Below are 20,293 nucleotides of genomic sequence, written 5' to 3'. Positions count from 1 at the left end.
GCAGGACAAAGCGAGGTCAGCAATAAAAGGCAAAGAGCAAAGTCTTTTCGCCTTTGCATCATTCAATGCACAAAACATAGATTTGCACAATAATGGACTATACACTATGAGAATCTGTGGTCCCACAACAGTTAAAGCAACGACAAGTTTAATTTCAAAGAAAACACAATTCGGTCAGGTGTATATTTATGATCACTGAGAATCGATCACAACGCGAGCAGCAGAGACACAAAGTGGCAAAAAGGAGAGCGGCTATACAGGGTTTAAAATGATCGAAGGGCAGCGCGACAGCAGCTGCCCCCCCTTCACAATGCGAGCAGCATTATACGTCCTAGAAGAAAGAGATTCAACTACACCCGGGCCTGGAAATAAAGGACAATTATTGTTTTTACAACTTCACGCGAAACAAGGCAGTGAGCCATCATTTAAAACAAGTCCACAGACATATGACCTAGCAGTTGTTAGATTACTTTTGGCAGACAAGCATCATGTGCTCCCAGCTCTTAAAATGACATGTGACAAGCAGAACAGGCAGCTCGCCAGCAGCAGAAAGACAGCACCCCACAATGCGAGCAGTGTTTTACGTCTTGCGAAGTAAAAGTGAAAATAATGCATATGTAACAATTCCCATGAAAATAACAATCTCTTTAAATTGTATATCCAGTTAACCAAACACGCTGGTGGACGAGCGAGATTTCTGCCCACAGTAATATTTGGAGTGTAGTGGGGTAGGGGTAGCCTGAAGGAGTTTATTATACAATGTGTTTTCACCATATGGGTTTGGGGAGAGAATTAGTAATGTTTCTTTGTCTTCTGGGTTGGTTTAGGGAAGGTAGGTTTGCCCTGTGATTATACCTTTTATTAATTAATTTACTTTTAACATTTTTGCCCAGCTCTCCATGGAGGTACCAATGGAAGTGACTTTGGATAAATGTGTCTGATTATTTTGTGTATTAGTTAAGCTTGCTCAAAAGAAAATTGCATTCTACTTCATGTATGTACCACACTTTATTATTCATCATTCCTTTCTTATCTTCTTATTCAGATTCTGCTGTATAAATCTGGTACTTGAGAAATTTCTTTCCAATAGCATTTCCGTCATTCAACATATCACTATGTATTGATTCCATTTGATTTGTTCTGTTTTTCTAACCCTTCCACTAAGACTTTTTCCTTTTATTTTACCACTGTTATTCAAATTACAGGATTAATGCTGTCTACTTAAGCCTTCCACTAAGACTTTTGAATTTTATTCCCTCCACCCCCATTCACATTCCAGAATTAGCTATGTTTTTGTTTCACAATCATCAATTTGAGTTCCATTATCTAATTCAAAACTGGAATTAGCCTCATACTCTAAACATTGTGCCACTGTGGTCTCAATTTTAATTCTACAGCTTTCTACCCACGCCTGTAATCAAAGTTTAACGCATACCTGCTCACCAATTTTGAGTTTTGTGCTAAACTTATCATGTTAAACAATTTTTAGCAGTAATATCCAACTTGATCAGTGAGTAAGTATGGCTGGCTGTAAATTGTGCTATTAGTTACTTCATGATAACATTTGCTGAGAAAAAAATCCTAGCTGTGGAGGAACCATGCCCCCATGTGGTCGATCTTGACTACAAACTGAAGATTTCCATTTTCAGATCTGAATACATTTTACTGCTTTGAAGGGCAGAGTATGAGATGAAACATACTATGTATCCAGTGGGGAAGAATATATGCTCAATTTGTATCGTGTTTATGTGTATATATGTCTCTATTCAGGGTTTACATTCTGTTCTGTTAACTTTAAATCCTATCACTAGGAAAATACTGTATATTTTGTTGTTTAACAATAAGTAATGAACTGGGTTTTGTGTATGCTAGATAGTTTCATACTACTTATTTTCTTTAGGTTTTAACCAAATCTGTATCTTTATAGGTGCATATGTATTAAATATATCATACCCATAAAATATTTCCACAGGCAGTCATTAGTATTATGTGAAGGTGATGTGACTTAAGTCCTGTTTTTATTAAAGGAGTACCTTGGAGTTTAAAGACAGGCTCTTACTCATAAGACAAGTCATAATCTCTGTAAGCAATACAGCTGATAATATGTCACCAAAATGTCACCAGACATCACCTAGGTCCATAAATATTTGGACAGTGACACAATTTTTATAATTTAGGTCCTATATTCAAAATAAAGTAATCATTGTTTGATTTAAGTGTAGACTTTCTGCTGTAATTTAAGGGATTTACCAAAATTATATTATGGGCCATTTAGGAATGGCAAGACATTTTTATACAAAGTCCCCTGGTCTACCTCTCGGAGAATGTTCTTGTTTTGACTATAAGTCTTGCTTGGTATGAATTAAGCAGTCTGAAACTGATTTATGGTATGGCTAAGAGGAGTGGGAAGGCAATTTTAAAGCTATCGATTGTGCACTGTGTTAATTGGGTATATTAATTCTATTAAAGACCTCCTTTTGTTAAATTAAATTATTGTGTCTTATTTCTTCCACAACAGTGCAACACCTAGGAAATTGCTGACATTAAAATTGCACAAATTTGAATCCATGGCAGCCATGAAAAATAATTCATGATGTTGAGCCAACAGACATATTAATAACTTCTTTTATGAATTTGATCCTGAGCTTTTTCTTGAAAGCCCTGAACATTCTCCTGCAGAATTAATTTTATTTTGTGAGAATTTGGTTCTTCCTGGACTTTCTGCTGAAGTTGTGGTCATGCTAGATTCCTTGTTCTCATCTTCCAAGCAGGGAGAGGCCATTGATTCAATACTTTCAGGGCATTATTTGTTCCCAGAATACAATTAAAACTACAATTAATTCAGCCCTAAACTTTTTCAACAGGGGAAAGACTCAGAAGATTGTTCCAGCTATCACATCAATTCATTGATGAACTCCGATGTAAATAAAATTGCTTGCTACATGTCTTCAAAAACATTTACAATAGGAAATTTGCAAGTTAATCTATCTTAATCAGTTGGGCTTCATTTGCTGTCATTAGATTACTGATAAAATGTGCTGCCTCCTGCATGTTTTTGATGTTGCCCTTATCTTGTCTTGTTGCTTTGTTGGCTTTTGATGCAGATTAGGCCTTTAACCACACAGACTGGAATCAAAACTGTTGGATTTCAAGGTCAATAAGACTTGGCAAAGGCTGAACAGTAAAAAGAGGGGATCAAAGCTTGAAGGGCTGTTTGATTTTACATCAACAACACTCTCAAATACCCCAGAACTTGATAACATGTACTAAAATATACACTTTCTAATCTCCAAAGGGGATCACTAGATTAAAATAACATGTAGAATTTATAACTTAGAGTGAGGGGAATCAAGAGTTCCAGAACACAGAGTACCACCAGTATAATTTCACTTCAACCACTGGATGGGAGGATATGTGGCGTTAGATATAAAGTGGGAGGAGAAAGGTTCAACAAAGATCAAGTAATACATGTTTAGCAATAAAGCTCAAAGTGTGTTGCCAGGGAGAGGGGAGGAAATACAGAAGTGGTTACCTTGCCTCCTATACGAGCTGGTAGTGACTGTATCAGTTTAAATAGCAGCTTGAAAATACAGCTGATGAAAAAAACGAAACATAATGCTTGAGCAAACAACATAAGCAAATGAAAATGATAAACATAATAATAATAATTCCATTACAGTGGAACCTCTGGTCACGACCGTAATTTGTTCCAAAACTTTGATCGCAACCCGATTTGGTCATGACCCAAAGTAATTTCCTCCATAGGATTGTATGTACAGTGATCCCTCGCTATATCGTGCTCCAGCTTTCGTAGGATTTTAAATGTAAGCATATCTAAATATATATCACAGATTTTTCGCTGGTTCGCGGATTTTTGCGGACAATGGGTCTTTTAATGTATGGTACATGCTCCCTCAGTTTGTTTGCCCAGTTGATTTCATACAAGGGATGCTATTGGCGGATGGCTGAGAAGCTACCCAACCAGAGCACGTATTACGTATTAAATAAAACTCCTCAATGATATACGATATGCTTCCCTTGTGGTGCTTCGCACACTTATAAGCTCTAACAGCACATATTGATTTTTGATTGTTTGCTTTCTCTGCCTCTCTCACTCTCTCTGACACTCTCTGCTCCTGACGGAGGGGGTGTGAGCAGAGGGGCTGTTTGCACAGAGACTGTTTGCTTAGAAGATACAGACGCTCCTCTAAAAAATGCTGAAAGACTAAATTCACATTGATCCCTTCCTTGCAGCCACTTTATCGCGCTGCTTCCACTTAAAAGCCTAACAGCCCTATTGATTTTTAATTGTTTACTTCTCTCTCTCTGACATTCTCTGCTCCTGACGTGCATTTCTTTGAAGAGGAAGTAATGCTTGCATTCTTTTAATTGTGAGAAAGACCTGCCATCTCTGTCTTGTCATGGAGCACAGTTTAAACGTTTGACTAAAGGGTGTTATTTCATGTCTAGAGGGCTCTAATAATGTTAAAAAACGTATTTAGAAGGTCGTAAACAGGTTTTCTATGCTCTAACTGCGAAAATATTAGATTTATAAATAAAGAAACCTACTTTGCAGAAATTCATTTATTGCAGTAGAGTCTGGAATGGATTAACCGCGATAAACGAGAGTTTACTGTAAATACAATTAATCCATTCCAGACCGTACGAACTATATGTAAATATATTTTTTTATAGATTTTTAAGCACAAAAATAGTTCATTATACTACAGAATGCACACCTTAATAGCAAACTAAATGTAAAAACATTGAATAACACTGAAAAAACCTTGAACAGAGAAAACTAACATTGCAAGAATTCACGCTATAGCCTTATGAACCGCTCGCTGTAAACACTTTTTTTAATTAGATTTAAGAACAGGGAAAAAAAATGAACATTTGAAAAATCCGTAATTTAATAAACAACCAAGAAAAGTAACATTGCAACAATTCACGCTACGAACCGAAAAATGAACATTTGAAAAATCCATTATACAAAAACTAACCTTGCGTGAGTCGAGTTCTGGCATGAAAGAAGTGAGGAGGAACTGGGTGGAGAGGAGATTAAAGTTTTAAGGTAAAGTCTGTGACGATGTGGGTTCGCTGCATGCTCCCATCTCACTTCCGGGAGCCCTTAAACCCGTCACAGTCGGTAATGTTACAGATGAGCACGACAGTGAGGCACTACTGTACAATGGAGCAAGGGGATGGTGCAAAAAGTGCCAAGTGCTTTTATTAAAATCAATAAAACAACAATCAAAAACAAAGTCCAAATTAAATAAAGTGCAGTGCTTTCAGAATCTATACTAATAAAAGGCAAAGCCCTCACTCACTCACTCACTCACTCACTCACTCACTCACTCACTGACTCACTCACTGACTCATCACTAATTCTCCAACTTCCCGTGTGGGTGGAAGGCTGAAATTTGGCAGGTTCATTCCTTACAGCTTCCTTACAAAAGTTGGGCAGGTTTTATATCAAAATTCTACGCATAATGGTCATAACTGGAAGCAGTTTTTCTCCATTTACTGTAATGAAGATGAGCTTCAACGCCGTGGGGGCGGAGTTTCGTGTGACATCATCACGCCTCCCACGTAATCACGCAGCACATAGAAAATCAGGAAGACCTCAAAAAAGCGCTGAAGAAAACATATAATTGAGAAGGCAGCGAAACAATAAGAAGCGAGCGAGTGACATATACAACCATATTGATGAGTTCTGCTACTTCGGAAACAAAGCACGATGTAAACCTACACTTTAAATTAAGTTCATAGACAGGCTGCCGCTGGCGTTTGTAATTTAGTGCCTGCCCATATAAGGCCGTCCGTCAGCGGCAATCCAATAGCAAACTGCCACGGGTAAATATTCACGGGTTAAGGACTGTGCTTATGCAGAGGAAGATGAGATGGTCAGTGTGGTGTTTGGCACAAACTCAGCGAAACTGCGAGAGAAAGTTTTAAGTGCCAGGACTAAGGTAACATTAAATAAAGCTATGGACATAGCACGAGATGGCACCAGCACAGCTGGGAACCTTCGATGCAAGTGCACCGAGTGGCTCACGTGAACTGACGCAGTGCACAGATAAAAGCAACAGTTCCAAAGAGCTGAACAAAACCGAATTACACAATTGAAAAGGCAGCAAAAATATGAAGCGTCTGATAAGCATATTCATAAATGCAGCTACTGTGGAAACAAAGCACACGGTGGAAAAAGTCAATTGTCCGCTAAAGGAAGACAGTGTAAAGAAAAACCCGTGCATGCAGTGTGTCAGGTCTCAGATAAAGAAGAAGACGAGCTGTTTATTGATGCAGTAAGAAACGAATCGATGAATGAAACCTGTCATCTTTACAACGATTGACAAACACGGAATGTAACTTGAACACAACACATCCTACAAATACGAACCTGATTGAAAGAAATAATGATAATCAAATCCTTGATGACAGCAACACTCAGTAACACTCACAAAACAAATACTGTATATTGAAAGTCATGTTACGTTATTTTTAAAATGTTCCCTTTTCTTTTCTACCTTTTTAACACACTACTTCTCGCTGCGATCGCTGGTATATATATATGTATATATATATATACCGCTCTACATACTCGAATAATGGATACTTTATTCGCCATCAATGATTGTTTTGGTAAAGCCATACTCAGTGTATTCATTAGATGAACTGTAAAAAAGTAAGAGCAAGGGGAGGATGACTCATTGAGGCATGCAGGCTGTAGTGCGCCAACTCTATCTGAATTGCGATCACATTTGAAAAAATATATCTTTTCAAGTTCTATTTAGTCCATATGTGTCAAACTCAAGGGCGGGCCACATCCGCCCGGTGTAATTATATCCGCCCGAGATCATTTTATATACTGTATTATTGTTATTAAAGCCGGGTATATGAAGCGCTGGTAACACAATAAACTACAGATCCCATAATGCAGCGCTTCAGCTGCCTTGCCGAACACTTACCACGTTAATCAAGTCTACCTTATGATGCTGCAAGTTATTGCGAAGCTACAGTTATTGCGCACTGAGTTTGCACGGCGCTTTGGTGACTTTGAAGAACAAAAAGTCCTCTACATGCGGCTCGAACCTTGTGCATGTTTGGTAGCACATATCTGTGTGAGAAGCTCTTCTCAGTGATAAAGACTAACAAAACAGCACACAGGAGTCGCCTCACTGATGAGCACCTGCAATCCATCCTGAGAATCTCCACAACACAGAACCTCACACCAAACAGAAACGAACTTGTGGCCAAAAAGATGCCAGGCGTCCAGCTCTAAAATGACATATGAGCAAAGACAACTGAATGATTTGATTTGTTATTGCACGTAAGAGACGGAGTCAACCGTTTTAACAAACAGCGTATTGCACTGATCTGAAATAGCTGTGTGTGTATATATGTAGATATGTATGTATATGTATATATATGCTTATATATGTGTGTGTGTATGTATGTATATATATATATATGTATTTCTGTGTATATATGTGTGTGTATGTATGTATGTGTGTGTATATATGTGTGTGTATATATGTAGATATATATATGTATGTATATATGTGTATATGTATAGATATGTATATATATATATATGTTTATGTGTGTGTATATATATATATATATATATATATATATATATATATATATATATATATATATATATATATATATATGACAACAACACTCACAACAGTGACAAAACAATTACATTGACAATCAGGCTACGTTATTTTCAAAATGTTTCCTTTTCTTTTCATTGCTTCTTTAACACACTACTTCTCCGCTGCGAAGCGCGGGTATTTTTTATACTATATAAAAGAAAAAGGCAACTTTCCTTTCTTTACACCTTTTTCCTTTTATCCCAAACCAAAGCCTTTCTCTCTTAACACTGCAGAGGACACAAAACTAATTTTCTTTAAATGCCGGTAAGGCACATTACCAGAGGCACAAATTTGAATGTTCACATAGAAAATGTAATTTCAATGTACCTGTACTTCTTAAAACGTTAATGTTTTACTGTTTAATAACTTATAGACTATAATTTATTATTTTTCCCTTGCACTCAGTGACCAAACCTATACACACACATATAGACACATACAAACATATACACAAGTATATGTATGTGTATATATATACACACACACACACATACATACATACATACACACATGTATATAATTTGTGTGTGTGTATGTATGTATGTATGTATGTATGTATGTGTGTGTGTGTGTGTGTGTGTGTGTGTGTGTGTATATATATGACAGCAGCAATCCAAGCTGTGAGAAAACAGTAAAAAGGACGCGTGTCAGACGTCGTGGTACATTTTCTGATGCAGCTACCGAAAACAACTTCGTGACGCTGCCGCCAAATACACAAAACAATTACTTTGACAATCATGTTACATTATTTTTAAAATGTTTCCTTTTCTTTCTCTTTCCTTCTTTAACACACTACTTCTCCGCTGCCAAGCGGGTATATATATATATAGATAGATAGAGAAATATATATATAGATAGATATGAGAACAACACTCATATCAATGACAAAACAATTACATTAACAATCATGTTACGTTAGTTTTAAAATTTTTCCTTTTCTTTTTCGTACCTTCTTTAACACACTACTTCTCCGCTGCGAAGCGCGGGTATTCTGCTATATATATATATAGATAGATAGAGATATATATAGATAGATAGAGATATATATATAGATAGATAGATAGAGATATATATAGATAGATAGAGGTATATATATAGATAGATAGAGATATATATATATATAGATAGGTAGATAGATATATATATATATATATATATATATATATAGATAGATAGATAGATATGAGAACAACACTCATATCAATGACAAAACAATTACATTAACAATCATGTTACGTTATTTTTAAAATTTTTCCTTTTCTTTTTCGTACCTTCTTTAAAACACTACTTCTCCGCTGCGAAGCGCGGGTATTCTGCTAGTCCTTCAATAAATAAATAATCCCATAAAAATAGAAGTGAAGTGGAGTCTCTTTAAGCAGTCTCTTTAAAAACAAGCCCGGTGCATTCTTTAACTGGTGACCCCTGCTGCCTTCTCGGCCTTAGCCGGCCAGCCATCCTCACACCAGCTCCTTGATTGCTCAGCTGGAGTGACCGCTTCCTTCTGCCCCAACCCTGCTTGGGCTCACTGTCCAGCTGTCTGCCGCTCGCTCGCTCATTCACACCGGTCCTTTCCACACTGCTTCCTGCTTACTCCCTCAACCTCCATCTTCCTTTTCTATTTCCTCCCTTTAGCCGCCTCGCGATTCTATTTATGGAGAGAACGTGGCAGCTGTAGCGTGGCAATCATTTATTTAAAACTGGCCTCTTGACGTGAGCTGTGGACCCGCTATACCACAAAGTCCCTCTGCGTGATGCACGTGTGACCGAGAACAATGTACTGTACAGGGAGAGTCTGAACACGTGTGGAAATCATCGGCGCGTATGAACCGGAAGGGAAACTGGCTTGTTCATCACCCGAGTGTGTGGTCGTGAACAGATGCAAAAGTTTGGTGAACTTTTTGGTCATAACCCGATTTGTACGTGGTCCGAGACGCTTCTGACCCAAGGTTCCACTGTATTCTTACTGATCTCCCATTTCAATTCAAAAGAATACATTTTTCTCAAAAATTGTGCTTTGCAGTGACCACCAATAAAATCGAAGGCCAGTCACTAGGAAAAGCAAGAATTGTTCAACAGCAGGAATGCTTTAGGAATGCAATTGTAGCATATATATAATCTTTAATGGTTTTAATGGTTTACCCACTACATGGTCATCTCTACTCCCATCTTTCTGCTTCTGACTGGTCATTGTTAATATGAATATACCCCCTCGTTTTAACTTCACAAGTGGAATGCTACCCCTTACACCCTATAATAAGTATTCCTTGGAGTTTAGATCTCTAATTTCTAAATTCTTATGGAACAAAAAATGTTCCTCCATTAAGGTTTCTCCTCTAATTTGTGATGTTCTTCTTTCCGGATTTTGAAATGTGCCATTGGGCTTTTGCCATGTGCCTGATTGGAGCTGGTTGAGCCCTTCTTTTAATCCAATTTTTTAGTTTACCATCAAGTTCAATATTGCTTCCCATAAATTTCTCTCCTTCCCTTCATAGTACTAAAACTGAAATTTCATGTGACCAACCTAAGACACTGAATCTGTATATTACCTTTGTTACCCATTGTTGAAAAATTCTTGCCAGCACACCACCATCATCATCAACCCTGCTCTTTGTACAGGTGGTCCTCCCATTTCATCTCCTTCCTGGGCCTGTTAGGGAATATTGACTCTTGCTGACATTTTTAACAATGCCAAGCACTGGACATTCTAGTTCCATATGTCCAAGTTTGAAATTACTTTGTCTTCTTTTTTATTCTACTTAAAATGAAGGCCTTTTTCCTATCTTCTGCTCTTCCCCTACATCCATTTCACAATTTATGTAACTCTCTATCCCTTACCTTGAGGCCAGTACCATATGTATACACTTATCTGTGCAAGGCTTCATACCACCTTCTACTAATCCCCAGTGTTTGGCAGCAGGACCTTGCTTCAACGCAAACTCCTGGAAATCTGTTTTCACCAGTATGTAATATACTTCCAAGAATGCTAATATCAAAATATTAGATTTAGGTTTGTTCACTGAACATACTTCTCAAAAGCTTATTACCATGGGTCTGTCCATTTTGCAGTGCCTCCCTCATCTTGGTTTTCTGCACTTCCATTTCTGTCTCAGTACCGTCTTCCAAAGTAACTTTCCTTCCCTTCCCCAGATTTCTGATTTACTAGACCTCTCGTCTCTCTGTCTCTCTTTAGCTTCCATCCAGTGGAGGCAATTTTATGTAGACACAAGAGCACAGTGTGTTTCTAGCCTCCCACTGGACTTCTAATGTTTTTCTCTCTTTTACATCTTGGCAAGAATAATTTTCTGCCGTACTATTTTGGAACTCTCAGTGGCAGTAATCAATGAACAGGTCATCTGATGCATAATACAAAATAGTATTTCTCTGCTAGGTTTATGTTGGCATCTTTTTAAATTTGCACTTGTTTTTATCTCATTCATCAACAAATATGTTTGTGGGTCAGGTATTGGTGATGTTATTGTTACTATTAATTATTATCATTGTTTCTTGCTACTGTTTTTTATTTCATGGGAAACTGGAAGAATGTTTATTATTGCTATTAAAATTTCAAACAACTCTAGGCCACAAAAATAAAATCCTGTTACCGTTGACTATTAAATTGTTTTTTGACTTTCTTCCTCTTTTTTTCTCAATATAAATTTAATGAACACAAAAAAACAGGGTTCTGGCCTGATTCTTGTCTTGTCATGTCTGAACTATCAACATTTGTCACCAAGCTATGTCAGCCTAGGTGGGCACATGTCCCTCCTCTTTTCAAATCAATACATTGTCTCCCTATAGTGGCATGTATTAAGTGATGTTTGCCAACAGAGTAGTCAATGGCACCTAAATATATTGACACACTAGTGAGGCCCTATACTACTTTTCAACCACTCACGTCAGCTGATGAACAGCATCTAGTGATGCCAACTCTGCGAGGCATCAAATCTCAACCTAGACTCTTTTCATGTGAAGCTTATAGCTGGTGGAATGAGCTGAATACCTCCATTCGAACTTCTGACTCACTCAATGTGTTAACAAAACATCTGAAGAATTTCTTGTTTGGTGGATTTATGTCTAACTGACAGCAGTTAGGTTTTGGCAAACTAGGGCTTGTAACTAGCTTGTATTTGTTTTCTGAGCTATACACTTGTAGTGATCAATTTGAATCCTGTCATGTAGCACTTGTTCCCAAACAGTCCCCCAGACTGAAGTTTACTCAGTTATACTGATCTCTTTTGTAAGCCACTTTGGATAAAATTGTCTGCTAATCAAATTAATATAAGATTCAGTAGTGAACTAAACACAAAATGATTAAAAACCTGAAGTAACCCACAGATCACCACACTAGAAAAGAGATATCATTGCTGATCAGCATTACAGTAATAATAATGACAATAGTAACAAATGAAGCATGTAAAGGTTCAAATGAGCAGGCCAGAGTAACCAACTCAATACACTGGAAAATGATTGTATAAAGCATTGCAATGATAGGCAATGTAAAGAAGTTAAAAGGTTAAATAGATTGTACATACAGTAGCTGAAAACAGAGAAAAAGCCTTTTATTGTCAAGTTAAGAGAAGAGTCATGGAGAAATAGAACAAAAAAGCCTTCATATGGAATCTTGATGATTAATTACAGTATCATAATATCTTACAGCAGCAAGTACCAGTTGGGTTTTATCAAATAAGGTCTTTATTTAATGTGGCAATAACAGTCCTTTAACAGTTGTTAAGAAAGTTGTTGACTTACAAGCTTTTCGTGGTTTTCAGCCTTGTTCATGGTATAGGAATACGGGAAAAGCAACATCTGGGAATAGGAGTGGATCGAGATGTACAGTTTTATAGTGTGTTTATTCCTCCGAAGGAACTGAGCCACTGCTTTTGTCTCTAGCTCAGATTCTGGAAAGGGGCCACAGTAGGTGGAATCACAAGGGTTAGCTGATGCTCCTTCAGCTGTAGAGTAAAACAGAGGTCATTATGTTGCTACATAATCAAGGTTGCATAGCCCCAGTTTATTAAGAAAGAAGGTCTATTTTTAGGAACACATTATTCACTGTTCATCAAATCCTTCTTCATAGTGACTGTTCAGGATATACAGTACAGTTTACTGAAAATTGTGACCTTCCCAATAAATAAGGCATATTATTTTTGACTCCTTTATAGCTCCTTTAGTGTGAAAATAATTTTTGAAAAATGCTGCATTTGTTTTATTCTAATTAATATGCTACTCATAAGTGTACTGCATGAGTTGAATTCATTCAAGGCATACATGCTTCTGTTTTCAGGGTTTACATAGGATTCCTTATTGTTCACATTGTGTCGCTGTTTTCTAATTTGACCCTAGCTGAACATTTGGCCTATTTCATAATTAATGTATTCTTATTATCTTTATGTAAATTAAAAAATTGGACTACACAAAATTATAAACATGATTAGTACATGCATTCATCAAACCAACTTTAAGTTTCAGTGGATTAAAAGCAGCCTAGCATACAGCAGTAAATGTGTAATTTAATATGAACTGCATGGTGTAGGTAGCACATGGGATGGATGGGCATCCCAGCAAGGAGTTGGGAAGATCCTTTATCCAGATGGAGAGAAAGGCATCCTAGTGACAGAGGGAAGGATATCGGACATCCGAACAAACAGAGAAGAAGGTTCCTTACATGGGCGTTCGATTCTATGTGTAGCGCCATCCCTGGCCTGGATAGAAGAGGAGGTCAGGGAAGGACTGTCCCTGGGAGATGTTTATTCCCCTGTTTTGCTAGACAGCAGCTGGACTTGATACTGGCACCCATTCAGGAAGGGAATGCCGGGAATTGTACAGGGTGCGCACAAAGTCCATATACCCCTATCTTTTGGAGGATTTTGCAAGCTAAAGGTTACATCTTAGGAATCCAAAACATCTGTATGGGTCCCTCCATGATCTCTGCATAGCCGAATGTGCCGCCAGGTTCTCCTGCTCATGTTCTGCAACATTTGCAGGGTGACTTTCTGGAACGCTGCACGAACCGCATCTTTCAGTTCATCGTTTGATGAATAACTGCGCTTCTGCACGTCTTCTTTGATAAACCCCCAGAGTACATTATCTGGAGTTGTGAGATCAGGGCTTCTCGGAGGCCACGGAAGAGGAGCGGGATTGTTGTTTGATCCTCGTCCGATCCAACGATTCCCAAAAACTTCGTTGAGGCGATCACGCATGGTGATTGCGAAATGGGCAGGTGCCCCGTCTTGTTGAAACCAAACACTGTCAAGGACGCCCTGGTTTCTCAGTTGTGGGATGAGCCAACCATTCAGCATTTCCAGATAACTGATTTGGTTAACAGAACCATCAAAAAAATAAGGGCCAAACAAATGCTGTGCTGTCATTCCGGCCCAGATCATCACGTGTGGTGGGTTATGCTCAATGTCTTCAAAGAAATGTGGATTTTCTTTTCCCTAGAAAAACACGTTTCGATTGCGGGAGCTGCGATAAATCGCGCACTCGTCAGAGAACATAACCTTTTCCTTCTCAGCATTTGTTGGAAATTGGTGCAACATCAGCTTCCTGACGTCTGTCCAGATCAGCATTCAAACGCCCCACGATCGTGAAAACACTTGTCACCCATCGCTTCGTCTTAGAATGATCGCCACGTTGTTGCAATTTCTTGAGCGGCAGCAGGTGGCAGCACGAGACAGGATGTCAGAAACACACCTCGAAATACCGGGAAGACTTGGGCTGATGTCCACAGGAACCAAATTGTCATGGTTATTCCTGTAAATGCTACTAAAGATAGGGGTATATGGACTTTGTGCGCACCTTGTAGTCTGGCAGCGCAGCCCTGCTGGGGTTCGTGGGTGCTGCAAGAGGGTGCTGCAGGGAGAGGTACTCCCTGTTATGTGCAACTTCCATGTGACCCAGAAGTACTTCCAGTGGGCAATACCCCTGGCACCTGAAGTACTGCTGGGTTCTTGATAAAAAGGGACCGCACTTGCTTGTCCTGGGAGTTGGAGCTAGGCGGAAGGAAAGCAACATTTAGCTGGAGGAGAGCAGCGTGGTGGTGAGAGAGAGAGAGAGGAAAGAGAGATTACTTTTTTTGCTTGTGTATACAAGGTACAATATTTGTGTACTGAACACCCTGGAACTGTCTTGTGTGTTCATGTTTGTTGTTTGGGGCTCTCTGATGCCCCCTAGCCTTCACAATGGAAAAACAGTGAAAACAATAAAAATTGTATGCAAAATATTAAATGATTGATCGATAGAAGAAAGGAAACCCATTTGAGTATTAGCTACACTGTCTTCTTTTTTCATACTGTTCTACATTATCGATCTTTCATTAGCCCCATGAGCACTGATCAAATTTCAGGTAAAGAAAAAGACATTTAGAAAAAAAGGTTTACAGCAAAAAAGGTTAAGCATCATCCATATACACTTTCTGCTTGCATCAAAGCCTTCTGAGGATAAAGTACACTATGCAAAAGAAACAAGGCATTGCATTTACCAGCAGAAAACTGGAATTCATATTTTACAAATTTATAAAACAATCATGTACAGTAATTTTAATTTGAGTCTACAGCTGTGAATTTCATCCTATGTTACATGTACTTATCTTTATTGTACTTTGTATTTTATGACAACTTGGTACAAATGAAACTCTAACCTACCCCAGACTCTAATTATGTATCTGACTGCCTGCCCTGACTGTGTTTACGTGGAAATGCCAAAATGTTATAATGACCCGGGGATGATTTAGCAAATTTGCAAAGGCTCCTTACAATTTACAAGCACTTCTTCTGTGGGGAAATTTCCTTCTAAATAAATAGACAGCACTTTATTGATACCAGGGGTAATTTGTCTTGCTCCAGCAGTAATTTATAACTTAAAGTGAAAAATATTACATAAGGGCGAGACCAATAACTATCCACAGCATTGCCAGTTAATATTTAATGTATAGTGCCCCAAAAAAAGCATTATCCCTATTTTAATATGTCTATGAAATGTGTTTCACTTATGCATGAGCAGCGGCCATTCTCATGGCTTGTGCACTGAATGTAATTCCATCTCAGGCTGTGAGTGGGCACTGTCATTCAAGTTTTCTCCTCTTTTATCTGCAGACCAGAGAATCCAAGAATTGATGACACCTGAAAGCATTTCCAGTTCTGTGACAAGCACCTCTCCTTCTAGGGATGAGCTCATATAAAGGCCACCACTACTGAATGAAGCCAGTGTTGTTCATAGACTAGCATCTGGAAAGACTTCATTTTTCCTATTGCTTTGATTTTCAGTGCACATTTTTTTCATAACATACGGGGATCACCAAATGGTGCTCTAACTCTTCATCCATGTTGTGCTTTACTTTTACAACAAACATGATGAAGAAGACTTACAATCTGAAGGCTATGTGCACAAAAAAGCCTGTGTAGTGCCTCATTGAGCATCAGGGTGGAATGGGCCTGTAGCTAAATAGATACATTGTATTATGAAGAAGAAAGTCAGTATTAATCATGATGGGCTTAAATTATTCCATCATCCTCTCTTTTGCCACTGCCCTTTATAAGCCTAGTGCTACTGGTCCCTAATGTAGCTTAGATATTGTGCCTGAACCATCAGCCTACTACTCCACATCTATTTCTTTCTAAGATTAGAAGAAAGTTAAAATTTGCCACAATGATTTACCATTAGGACTTTTGCTCTGTATTCTCGTCTATTGTTTTACGACGTCAGGAGTGGGGAGTCAGTCTTCCTCTGTGTTTTGGAGTGTATCCTGCCTTCACTTAGCTAGCGATACCTTTTTGTTTATTGATTTTTAAAGTTTGTCCTGTCAAACTACTACACAGGTGGACACGCAGGGAACTGCTAGTGTGTGTGTATATACAGTATATATATATACAAACTCTTTCATCATTTCCTCTTCTGGACCCATTTTCTTTGTCACAGAAATCCAGAGCCTATCGCAGACCTACAGCTCGATCTAACATTTAGGTTTACTTAAGTTCCAGTCAAAATAAAGAAACAATTTATATGAGAAGTAGTTGTTTGTTGAAATTAGAGAGAAAGAGGGATTTTGCATAGAGTTGTAACTGTTATGCCTCGAAGGCTCCATTTCCCTGATTTTAGACCCAGACCAGAACTGTGATTGCCATTGGCTTCCCTCAGCTGTTGATAACTGGTAGTCATTGCTTTTCTTAGTAAAGTCCCACCTGCACAGTACCTTTGGTATTGCATCCTGTTTTTGTTTGGGGAGAGGGCATTGCAGGAGTAGGGCACCAGGGGAAGGAGCTCATTCTGCATAATACAATGCGAGTCCGTATTAGTTTTGACAATTAACCAATCATGTTCCGGGATGTCAAAGGATTCCCACATGAGTACTGTAACAATTTACAAGCCAATCACAGTCAGCAGGTATGCCTGCACCTGAAATCATTCTTTGGAGCTGTGAGTGAGTGGCTCTAGTGACTTTGTCAGTGCTCAATGTTATGAACTTTACATGCTTAGCAACCTCTTTTTCCTTCCACAAGAGAGCATTTCAGTTTCAGGCTTATGTAATTATAGCCTCAATTCCAATACAATAAACAAAAGCATATATATAAATTGAAAAGTCTATTATTTTTTGAAAGATAAATGTTAAATGATTTATTGACTTTGGTAAAGTTTTAAAGACGTACTGCACCAGTTTGCATCAAAATTCCTGTTCAGGTCTGTCCCAATGCAAAATGTTCCATCGTATTTTGCGCGATTTTTCCTCCACATTCGATCCTAAGAAAAAATGAGAAAATGAAAAATACTCTTTACTTTTTCAGATGTTACTAAGATTTTACTGGGACCCTGGCTTGTACATTGAAAACTTGGTTTTTATTATTCTTGACCCAGTATGGTGTTATTTGCATAAACACCTTGACATTGGAAACATGACTTCTGTTAATATCCTGTAAAAGAGGACCCGGTCAGGACTGAGATGGGAGCAAGTATCACAGAATGTTAATTCACAGAGGGTTTTTTAGGATTTTTTAAAGTATGTTCCATTGTTGAGTAGGTAGATTGCACTTTGTGGTATATTTCTTTTTTTCATTGAGTACCTGTTTAATTGAATTCACCTGCTTGTAAACTTTATTTAATTGATTTGGTATTTTTCACGTGTTGAAACTGTATTTAATTAGGTGAAAATGGGATTGATGAGTGCTAACAAAGGAAGGGAGACTCTGGGAGGCAGAAGAAGGACAGAAGGTTGCCAGACTGATGTTGACAACGGGCGAAAAAGGACAAGAATAAAAGTGGAAAAAAGACCGTTAATGGTTTCAGGACGTGGCAGTGTGTACAGCGGAGCCACTAGTTTTCTTCTTAAGGAAGCAAGAAGCTGCCTGCTATAAGTTAAATATTAAACTCCTGAGGGCTAAGTCACAGATAGTGGCAAACCTCCACTGCATTTGATCAGGAAATTTGGATGTTTAGATGCTTCCTTCCCTTATTCTATTGCAGCTCTATCTTTGGTAGTAGGACTGTTTTCAGGTGGATGGACGTCAGAGGTATCCTGGAGGATCAGGCAAAAGACTGCGGGAAGACTGACTGTTCTAGGGGACTACATTTTTACCCAAAAGAGAAGGAAAAAAAATTTATTCAAGGGTTTTAATTATTTTAATTTTGTAAATGGGAGTTTGATTGGCCATTAAAGCATTGCTGCTTGTGCCTGTCTAAGGCCAGAGTTATACTTCACGCGACGCATGCTGCAGAGGATGCTCCTGCTACGCAAGCGTTGTAGTGTTTATACTTGCACATGTACTTTACGTAAATCTGGAGGAATCCACCAGGTAGCAGTGCGAGATATTATCATGGTGAGAACAGGTTCAGCTTCTCTGTGTTGTGAATTGCCTAGAACACCCATTAAATTACGATTACACCTTACCGCAATATTTCTGACAAAGGATGCTTATTGATTTAATCCATCAATCCAGGGATGTGTCCATTCCAGCAAGCATTGGGCACGAGTGAGAAACAATCCCTAGACAAGGCCTCAGCTCATCGCAAGGTGAATACAAGCACACACATACACTAGCGTCATTTTACCGGCACCAAATCCCCAAATCTGCATATTTTTGGAAGGAAACCGGAGCACAGTGTGGAATACAAGCTGAAAATACCAGCAACATAACTCCCTGCGAGACAGCAGTGCTACTGCCTTGCCACCGTGTCACCCCCATGTGTGTAACTATTCCCCCCATGTGTGTAATTATTAACAGTATTCATTATTTAAACAAAATTATATGTAAAATGTAACATACACACTTTAATGCATTTCATCATGAAAGTGATATCAAGTATAAATCTAAAGATTCTAAATGTACAGAACGTTGGAATATCATACATTTAATTTGTTCTGTGTGGTGATCTATTGCTGCTTGCCGCTACTGTCAGGTCCAAGAAGCTTGTAGCGATTAAAAATTGGGATGACGCTTACGATGGTCTGCTTTAATGATAAAGTAAACTACGAGGTTACAGTGGACATTTCGAGATTAAAGCCAAAATTTCCACTTTAATCACAAAATACACGATTTCACCGTGTCCTTTATTTTTTTCTTAGTGGGCTCAAATACAGCGCTATACATTTTGTTGCTGTTGTGAAGTTGCAAAAAAAAAAAAAAAAAAAGTTGGCACAAAAGATGGTATGTGAGACTTTTAAAATGTATCTTGTCATTACGATCGGGAATATGCAACGCTTGAATATAAAAGCACCATGAATGCATCTGTATGTCGGCATTTTGATTCACCACTTTGAACCATTCATCAAACAGCGAAGCACGCACTTCGATCCCCGAAGGATCTCCATAGAGGCTTGCTGTCACATGTACATAGTAAACAGAGACTCTGACGTCACGTTCCGTCTTTTAGCACACTGCGCCCCCCGACTTTTTGCAGGTACTGCAGCTCGCGCACGCATCGCGTTAATTTCTGAGGACCTGCTCAGAGGACGCGTGGAATGAACGCTGGGAACGCATGGCAGCCATGATGCGGGCGCGTACACGTTCTGAGCGTGAAGCATAAATCGGCCCTAAGGGTCCCAAATTTTGAACCGGTATTAAAGGGGAGGTAATAGGTTAGTGAAACCATCTTTTTTGCAGGTTTCCTGGTGCCTAAAAATCTCATTATTTGGCATAGTCTGGATTTCCCTATTGGGACACACGAGGTCAATTTTGTACAAGTCATGGGTCAGGGAACAAGGCCATCAAACCTTAATTATGAAAAAAGTCTTGGAGGTGGGTCATCGTGGGATTATAACATTTTAGAAGGAAGTGATGGACAACTTTTACTGGAGCAACAGTCCTCTAAACCAGTAGGTGACAGCAGGGAGTCTGATCCGTTATACTTGATTTCTTGCTTGTCCAAGACCTATGGGTTTTCTGGCCTTTTAGTTAAGTTAGCAGTCATGTCTGTAACAACAGCTAGAGTCTCCTAAGGAGTGTTCTAAAAACACATCCCTGGTTGATTTTCAGACCATTTCTAATCCTGCATGTTATATTTTAGATTTGTGGGTGTTGTCTGGGACTTAAAACGTTTCTTCTGGATATCCTCTCAGCAAAAATGGCATTGTGAGATGAGTTAGGACTAGGGTTCATTTGGCAAGAGAAAGTGATAGAGTATGCAGAAAGTGAAGA

The 20,293-nt window shown here is 38.6% G+C and overlaps 1 protein-coding gene across 2 annotated transcripts in view; it reads right to left on the bottom strand.

Annotated features, from left to right (window-relative positions):
- Positions 1–20,293, bottom strand: part of cpb2 (carboxypeptidase B2 (plasma)) — an 86,751-nt gene that overhangs the window by 13,113 nt on the left and 53,345 nt on the right. For both annotated transcript variants that reach the window (XM_039745258.1, XM_039745259.1), the window contains exons 8-9: positions 17,312–17,402; positions 12,417–12,619 (exon numbers count right to left, since the gene is read on the bottom strand). In XM_039745258.1, coding sequence (XP_039601192.1) covers positions 12,417–12,619; positions 17,312–17,402 — 294 coding nt within the window. The remainder of the gene's footprint in view (positions 1–12,416; positions 12,620–17,311; positions 17,403–20,293) is intronic.

This window comes from Polypterus senegalus, chromosome 2 (assembly GCF_016835505.1).
Source record: "Polypterus senegalus isolate Bchr_013 chromosome 2, ASM1683550v1, whole genome shotgun sequence".
Lineage (NCBI taxonomy): Eukaryota > Metazoa > Chordata > Cladistia > Polypteriformes > Polypteridae > Polypterus > Polypterus senegalus.
This window is presented reverse-complemented; position numbering and strand designations above follow the sequence as displayed.